General features: G+C 34.5%; 1 protein-coding gene across 1 annotated transcript; it reads right to left on the reverse strand.

The window, feature by feature from the left end:
* Nucleotides 1-1535: 1535 nt before the first annotated feature.
* LOC120579955 (expansin-B15) lies at nt 1536-8722 on the reverse strand. Its single transcript, XM_039832724.1, has 5 exons — nt 8542-8722; nt 8173-8285; nt 6570-6751; nt 6204-6446; nt 1536-1635 (listed from the first exon to the last, which is right to left on the reverse strand). Exons 1-5 carry the CDS (start codon nt 8720-8722, stop codon nt 1536-1538), a joined length of 819 nt encoding a protein of 272 aa, XP_039688658.1.
* Between the last annotated feature and the right edge of the window lie 333 nt (nt 8723-9055).

A 9055-nucleotide genomic window follows, 5' to 3' on the forward strand; every position in this document is an offset into this window, starting at 1 on the left:
CTAGTTCAGAGTGTTAACTTGTAAGGAAGAGGGCGCTTTGATCAAGCCCTTTTCCGTGGATGAAGTTAAGGCGGTTGTGTGGGACTACGATAGTTTCAAGAGCCCGAGCCCGGATTACATCAATTTTGGATTCATAAAGGATTTTTGGGTTGAGTTGAAAGATGATATTATGAGATTTATCAGAGAATTTCATAGGAACGGAAAGTTGTCGAAAGGTATTAATTCAACTTTTATTGCTCTCATTCCCAAGGTGGATAGTACTCGGTCTTTGAATGATTTTCGACCGATATCATTGGTGGGGAGTCTTTATAAATTTTTTAGCTAAAGTATTAGCAAACGGGTTGAGACAGGTCATTGGAAGTGTTGTGTCAGAACCTCAGTCTGCTTTTGTAAAAAATAGGCAAATTCTTGATGGCATTTCGATTGTCAATGAGATGGTGGATGAGGCCCAAAAATTCAAAAAAAAAAAAACTTATGTTGTTCAAAGTGAATTTTAAGGAAGCTTATGACTCAGTGGATTGGGGGGTAATTAGACGCAGTCATGGGAAGAATGTCCTTTCCGACATTGTGGAGGAAGTGGTTTAAGGAGTAATAATAACGATAATGATAATGATAATTGAAGAAGTGATGAAACTGAATTGTTACTTTTGAGGAATTAATCACGTACTGAGAATCACTGTTTGAGATCAAAATCACGTTTTGGGTCTGAAAGAGGAATCACGTTTGAATTAATTTCACATTTTTAAGAATCAGAATTGCGTTTTCAGATGTTGTTGCTGTGTAGGTTTTTGAATCGCGTTTTGATTAAAACCGGTTCCAAAAACCGGTTGCAATTCCTGTTTGACGAACAACACCTTGTTGAGAGGGTTTTGTGTTATCGCTTTTTGGATTGAATAAATGGATTTTAAGTTACAGTTCATGCGAACCAGTTTTTATGCATAACCCTACTTTCATCTATATGGTATGAGATTTTCTTTCACACGATCTCAAAGTGAAAAGGATCCATGGGTAGTGTCTTAGTTGCCATCGAAATGAGATTGATATGATTTCTCCAAATTTTGCGATCAAATTCGCGAAGTCACACTTCATAATTAAGAGCGGAAAGGAAATTGCTATGTATCTCGATAGTTATTGTCTCGAGAGATTCACGAGATAACATGTACGAACTCAATATTTCCTTTAAATTATGCCCCACCACCTCCCTTGATTTGTGGCCAGAAAGAAATTTAATTGGACAATTGATTATCGCTAGCCAGCCATTCCGGACAATTTCTCTCTGGAGAAATTAAATAGCATTGCTTGAGAGGAAATTAGGGTTAAAAGAATCGAAATAGATCAAATTTTACAATGCTTATATAGACCAAAATAAGACAACCATACTGTAACATAATCAATATTGCTCTCTAACATAATGCAGAATAGATTACTATAGATCAAATTGTGTCTTCTTTTCTTCTAGAATTTTTTTTGAAAGTCACTAGAATTTTCTTCTAGAATTAAAAGTCACTAGAAGGGTACCTATTTTCATTTAAAATCTAGAAATTAACAAGTGAACGATAAACTTGGCCAGGTTGCCAATTTTGTGGAATAACATTCTCTGCTATAATGGTGTTGTTACTTCCATTTCCATTTCCACTTTCTGTGAGCTTTGTAAGAACTAAAAGTTATTTCAGAAACTTGAAGATAATTTCATTCTACATCAAAATAAAGTTTCTGATACAATATATAGAAAAAACAGAAAAAGTGAACAGCAGGACAGCATAGTAGTCTGTCACCTAACCAAGATTACAAAGTCTTAAACACTCTAACAAGTATGGGTCACCATACTTCTGCAGAGGTAACTTCAACTACTACATTAAAATAAAAGAAAACATAAAATATCACAAAATACTATTGTGTACATCTGAAATCTCAATGTCTCAACACTCCTCCTTGAGATTTTGGATGGACACTCCAAGCAATTCTCGAAACTTTTCAAACTTAGCTCTTGGAAGAGATTTAGTCAATATATCAGAAACTTGAGAGTCAGAACAACAATGAATAAGTTTGATCTCTTGATTTTTAACAGCCTCGCGTATGGCATGGTACTTCACTTGAATATGCTTTGTTTTTCCATGTTGAACTGGATTTTCAGCAATAGCAATTGCTGATTTACTATCACAATAAAGCACAGTTGCTTCCAGCTGTTGTATTCCCAAGTCATCGAGTATTTTCCTCAACCAAATAGCTTGGTTTGCTGCTGCAGCTGCGGCTACATACTCTGCTTCAGCCGTGGATTGAGCTACAATTTCTTGTTTCCTCGAGTTCCATGAGAACATGCCAGAGCCTAAAGAAAAAGCATAGCCTGTAGTACTCTTCATGTCATCTATATTTCCAGCCCAATCACTATCAACATAGCCTAACAAACTTTCATTTTCACTTGGCTTGTACCATATTCCAAATTGAGTAGTACCCTTAACATATCTAAGTACCCTCTTTGCTGCAGCAAAATGTGTCTTGGTAGGATTCTGCATAAATCTTGAGAGTAAGCTTGCTGCATACATAAGATCAGGTCTAGATGAAGTAAGATAGAGTAGACTCCCAATCAAACTTCTATAACGAGAAGCATCAATTTTTTCAGCTTCATCTTCCTTTGAGAGTTTCAAATTCCACACCAAAGGAGTTGGAGCAGATTTGCAGCTTTCCATTTTAAACTTCTTCAAAACTTCACGAGCATACTTCTCTTGATTCAAAAAAATTCCATTCTCAGATTGATGCACTTCCAAGCCGAGAAAATAGTTCATTTCCCCTAAGCTAGACATCTCAAACTGGTTTTTCATCTCCTCCATAAGTTGTTGAACTTCTTGTTGATTATTGCTTGTTACTAGCAAGTCATCAACATACAAAGAGACAATTAAGGAACCACCATCCAACAATCTTCTTACATAAAGAGTTGCATCATTTTCACTCCTTTTGAATCCTTGATTAAGAAAGTGGCTATCAATTTTGCTATACCAAGCTCTAGGGGCCTGTTTCAGCCCATACAAAGCTTTATTAAGCTTATACACCTTGTCTTCCCTCCCTTTCACCAAAAAACCAGCAGGTTGAGCAACATAAATTTCTTCATCAAGGTTACCATTTAAGAATGCTGATTTGACATCTAAATGCCAAATTTTCCACTTCATTTGTGCTGCCAACGCTACAAGAATTCGAATAGTATCCATTCTTGCTACCGGTGCAAATGTTTCTGTGTAGTCAATCCCGGATTGTTGAACATAGCCCTTGACAACAAGTCTGGCCTTGTATTTGTTGATGGATCCATCTGGGTTCATCTTGACCCTATAGACCCATTTCACTCCTATGACATTCTTGTCTCTAGGCTTGTCAACCAGCTGCCATGTCTTGTTCTTTTCAATGTTGTCCATCTCCTCTTTCATAGCCTGGTACCATTCATCAACTTTACTAGCATCTTCAAAGCTGGTAGGTTCAAGGACAGCACTATTGCATCTTTGATAAATCTCTGAAAGAGGTCGGGTACCTCTAACAGCAAAGTCATCATCAACTTCTTCATCTTGATCTTCATTTGCATCCTCGAGAGAAGACAAAGTTGAACCTCTATCAACTTGAGAGGTCTCCCAATTCCAATATGCATCTTCATCCACTTTAACATCTCTATTAATGAAAATTTTATTTGAATCAATTCCATAGACTTTATAGCCCTTAGACTTTGAGCTATAGCCTATTAAAATTCCTTTTTCAGCCTTTTCATCCAATTTGCTTCTTTTCACATCTGGTATGTGAGTGTAGCACAGCGAACCAAACACTCTCAGATGCTTGATAGACGGCTTGAAGCCTCCCCAAGCCTCAATAGGTGTCATCCCTTCTACCGCCTTTGTAGGAAGTCGATTTTGGAGATAGACAGCAGTGTTTATTGCCTCTGCCCAGAAGGACTTTGGCAATTTCTTCTCAAAAATCATGCATCTAGCCATTTCAAGGACAGATCTATTCTTTCTTTCAGAAACTCCGTTCTGTTGAGGCGAGTAGCTGACTGTAAGTTGACGTTCAACACCCAAATCATCACAAAATTTATTGAATTCTGCAGAAGTATACTCCTTCCCGTTGTCAGTTCTAAGTTTCTTCAATAAACAACCACTTTGATTTTCAACAAAGATCTTAAACTTCTTAAAAACAGAAAAAACTTCAGACTTCTGTTTCAGAAAATAAACCCAAGTCATCCTTGTAAAATCATCAATAAAAAGAATAAAATACTTGCTTCCATTGAGTGAAGAAGTATTCATAGGTCCACAAACATCTGAGTGAACCAATTCAAGTTTATCACTTGCTCTCCATGTTGCTGAACTTGGAAAAGGCAACCTATGTTGCTTACCAAGTTGACAACCTTCACACACCTCCGAAAAAGTTTGAATATTGGGCAAGTCTTTGACTAACTCTTGCTTTTGAGCAAATTGAATAGATTTCAAATTATAGTGGCCAAATCTTTTGTGCCAAAGCTTAGAATCAAGTTCAGCTTTACTCATATTACATTCATGTTCAGAAACTAAATTCCAGTTAATAGGAAAACTTCTTTTTCTCATATTTACTTCAAATAATTCATGACCATTAACATCAGTAACCACACAACTTCCTTCTTTAAATAACAAACAATAACCTTTTTCAATCATTTGGCCCACACTCAACAGGTTTTGATCAAGTTCAGGAACTAAAAGTACATCAGAAATGTATTTAATACCTGTTGCAGTGTGAATTTTCACCGTTCCTCTACCTGTGATGGCAACTTTCTGTCCATTTCCAATCTTTACAGATCCTGCAGCGGGTTTGATCTCTGAAAACAGTTCTGGTTTGCTAGTCATGTGTTGTGTGCAGCCACTATCAATAAACCATGTGTCTCCATCCTCCGAACTCCTTGTAGTATTGGCCATGAACAAGAGTTCTTCACTATCTTCAATTTCAGTTACATTTGCCTTTTGAGAAGTATGATTTTGTTGATTTTGGTGCTGCTGTTTCAGCCTACAAAACCTCTCAATATGCCCAGTTTTATTGCAGTATCTACATTGAAATGGTGGTGGTGTTTTTCCTTTGTACCAACAATCACTTTCCTTGTGGCTGGTTCTTTTGCAAATTCCACATTTTGGAAATCTTTCCTTCTTCTTTGTATCTTTCCCAGAGTGCTCTCCAACAAATTTCTTTTCACCTTTGGTTGCTATGGATTTTCCTTTGTGTTTGACTTGTAAAGCTGTTTCTGATGCTTCCTCTTGTCTCAAAAGTCTTCTCTGCTCTTGAGCTTGAAGAGCATTTATAAGCTCTGTTAAGGTTATCTTGGAAAGATCTTTTGATTCTTCAAGTGCAGAAATCTTTGATTCGAATCTTTCAGGTAAAACCACCAAGACTTTTTCTACAATTCTGCTATCAAGAAATTGTTCTCCCAACAATCTGATTTGATTCACAACTTTCATAACTTTCGTCATGAAATCAATTATGTTTTCAGCCTCATTCATCTTTAAGGCTTCAAACTCTCTTTTGAGATTTAGAACCTGCATCTGCTTGGTTCTTTCATTCCCAAAAAACTCTTCTTCTAGCTTTTCCCAAACTTGTTTTGCTGTCTCCAAGTGTGAGATTCTCATGAAAACATCATCATTCACAGCAGAGTGAAGGATGGTAAGAGCCTTAGCTCTCTTGGCAACTTGCTCACTGTGGTATCTCATTTGAGCAACAGTTGGATTTTCTTGCAAAGGTGGTGGTTCAGCAGCTGTTTCCACCACTTCCCAAAGATCATATGCCCTCAAATGAGTCTTCATCTTCACAGACCAGATTTCATATTTCTTTCCTGTAAATACAGGAGGTGCTGGAAGGGTAATATTGTTTGAAGCCATCAAGAAAAATGGTTGGGTGTCAAGAAAGCAAGGGTTTTTAATCACAGGCCCTTTAAGAACAAAGAAGCTCTGTATACCATTTGTAAGAACTAAAAGTTATTTCAGAAACTTGAAGATAATTTCATTCTACATCAAAATAAAGTTTCTGATACAATATATAGAAAAAACAGAAAAAGTGAACAGCAGGACAGCATAGTAGTCTGTCACCTAACCAAGATTACAAAGTCTTAAACACTCTAACAAGTATGGGTCACCATACTTCTGCAGAGGTAACTTCAACTACTACATTAAAATAAAAGAAAACATAAAATATCACAAAATACTATTGTGTACATCTGAAATCTCAATGTCTCAACAAGCTTAATGGAAAATGGAGTTTGTAATGGTGAACCTGTGTTAAAAGCCCATCTTGAACCCCAAGAACGAAACATTGGATGCCATGTGTTTGATTGGCTCAATTCAACTTGAACTAGGTCACCATTTCCATTTTCATATTCTATTTCTGTTGCAAAACAGTATGGGTTGGCTCCATTATCAATTGTGAAGACTATTGAATTTCCAAAAGAGCATGCAACCCTGCAAGTTGAAATTATGGGAGGAATTATAAGTGTAGTGTTTGTCATACTAATACTAATGAAAAAGAAAAAAAAACACATACACACGCGCGATATGTAGGGGCCGGGTTTAAACCCTAAATACCTTGTGTACCGAATGTTAATTTTCCCAGCATTGCGAAGATTATCAGCTTGGTTTGGATTTGCAAGGGAACCAAAGGCAGTTCCACTTAAATCAAAATGGGCAGATTCACATTCGGGGCAATTATCTGTTATCACCACATTCACTGGACTTCCTGAGCATGCACTATTTTCGGTGCATTTCACCTGAAAATGTAACATTTAATATTAAAATATATTTATATTTAAAGTCGTACTAACCAATGCCACATTAAAGATTTTAGAAAAAGAAATTATTCTTTAAAAAAAGTCAAATATTTTAATTTTTAATTATTCTTTAAAGAAATTAGTTTCTTAAAACTGTTTCATAAAATACCTCTTATTATCTCTCTATTTTTATAAACAAGTATCATCTGTAACCAGAAAAATAATAAAAAAATAAGTATCATCTGTTTTATTTAATAGCAAAATATAATATAAGAAAATAAACGGCACCAAGCCAAATTAGGGCTACAGTACCAGAAGTATCACCTGTTTTATTTTTCTGTTTTTTGACAAGGAAATCCCTTTATGATTGTATTTGAATTAACAAGCAACACATTTTGTAGCAAAATTATGGTCACGAATCACAGATTTTTATACATAATTTTACAAGAAGACGAAGATCAGATGTATATTAATATTAAAAGAAAACTAATTCAGTATGATTTTTCTTGATAAAAAAAAAAAAAATCAGTATGATTTTTGAATGAAAAAAAATGAGATAAATCAAACCGACCCCGCGATGCGATCCTTATTTTAGTTGTTCAATTCCATACACATGGTTTCTTTTTTGAAATATTGTCAAAAATATAAAAAATATTAAAATGAGAAATTGCTTTTAATATTTACATAAAAAAAGGGATTTGCTAATATATTATAGACTGGTGCTAGTCACACCCCAAAAAAAACAAGTTACACCCTAGAATGACTAATATACCCCTAAATTGAACATAAGTAAACTTAATTTACATTAACCTAGATTGAACGTAAGTAAACTGAATTTACACTAACCTCTTATATACATATTATATACATATACGTAAACTAAATAACCTAAATTGAACGTAAGTAAACTTAATTTACATTAACCTATATTAAACGTAAGTAAACTGAATTTACACTAATCTAAATTGAACATACGTAAATTTGAATTTACATTAACCTACATACGTAAACTACACTAACCTCTTTTATATACATACACGTAAACTTAATTTACACTAACCTCTCACTTAAAATCAAATTGATAAGCATATCTCATACCAAAACAAACAATAAACAAATAGAAACTCATCGAAAATGAAATTCACTAACCTTTATGAATATAGTACATGTCAATAACAAAGATGTTGATTCAGATCTTGGTTGCACATCTATGGTGATTTGTGGATGAAAGGGGGTAAGGGTTCAGAATGATCATAAAAGATGGGTTTTTAGAAATTTACATGAAGAGGATAATTTTGGTATTATTGTAAAATTTTAAATAAATTTGGGTGTAACTTGTTTTTTTTGGGGTGTAACTAGCACCAGTCTATATTATATATAAAAAAAAAAAAAAACACAAACAAGAGTCCCATTGCATGCACCTGATAACAAGCACCACATCCTCTCCCGCCAAGGAAAATAGATGGACCTCCAGCTGATATCATTTTAGAAAGTGGAGGATTCTCTACACTTTCAACATATCCACATGCACCCCCTACACACAAAAAAATCATTTTTTTTACAAGTATATACATAAATCTTTATCAATGTAAGTAGAACATGAATATTATTTGTAACCTATGATGCATAGGTCGGACAATGGACATGACATGGGTATGCCGACACCACTAATAATTTAAGAAAATCACATAATTTAGTGTAATCATGGTGTCGGACACGTCTAATCTGAGTAGTGTTAGTGTTTCATAGTTTGTAACTAAAAAAACATGAGTATATTATGTATCACTCACCATCCGATCCAGCACCATTTGGGGCTCCATACCATGTAGCTATTGCCGTTTGCCATTGATCATTATCATTTTGAATTTCAGAAACATTTTTAAACAATTTACGGTTGAGGCAATAACAAGGGTTTAACATAAGAGAAGAAAATATTACAAGAGAAATCATGCAATTAAGAACAACAGCCATGATGCAATTTGCTAAAATGAATAGATAGAGGTATATAGTAGTCGTATTTAAAGTAAAAAATATTTTCAAAAATGGTATTATATTTTAATTTTCTCATAAAAGCTATATCAACCAATTAATCGTGTAATCAATTACTACTCCTGTAATGTACGAAATTATCGCAGGTATTTATTCATTATCATTTCATTTAGGAAATTTAATTAAGTAGGTATTTCAATATTTGAAAATAATGATATGCATATTATTGTCATTTACTCCCCCGTTTCAAAATACATGTCCAAGTCAACTACTTCACATATGTCAATGCACAATTTTGACCGTTAATATCTTTAA

Source organism: Medicago truncatula, chromosome 4, assembly GCF_003473485.1.
Source record: "Medicago truncatula cultivar Jemalong A17 chromosome 4, MtrunA17r5.0-ANR, whole genome shotgun sequence".
Lineage (NCBI taxonomy): Eukaryota > Viridiplantae > Streptophyta > Magnoliopsida > Fabales > Fabaceae > Medicago > Medicago truncatula.

What these genes read in the sequence shown, in the direction of transcription:
- LOC120579955 (XM_039832724.1), bottom strand. Translation starts at nt 8,722, where the DNA reads ATGGCTGTTGTTCTTAATTGCATGATTTCTCTTGTAATATTTTCTTCT. An exon ending in GATGTGGTGCTTGTTATCAG is followed by an intron (nt 6,752 to 8,172) that starts GTGCATGCAATG and finishes TTACATTTTCAG; the next exon opens with GTGAAATGCACCGAAAATAG. An exon ending in ATTAACATTCGGTACACAAG is followed by an intron (nt 6,447 to 6,569) that starts GTATTTAGGGTT and finishes TTCAACTTGCAG; the next exon opens with GGTTGCATGCTCTTTTGGAA.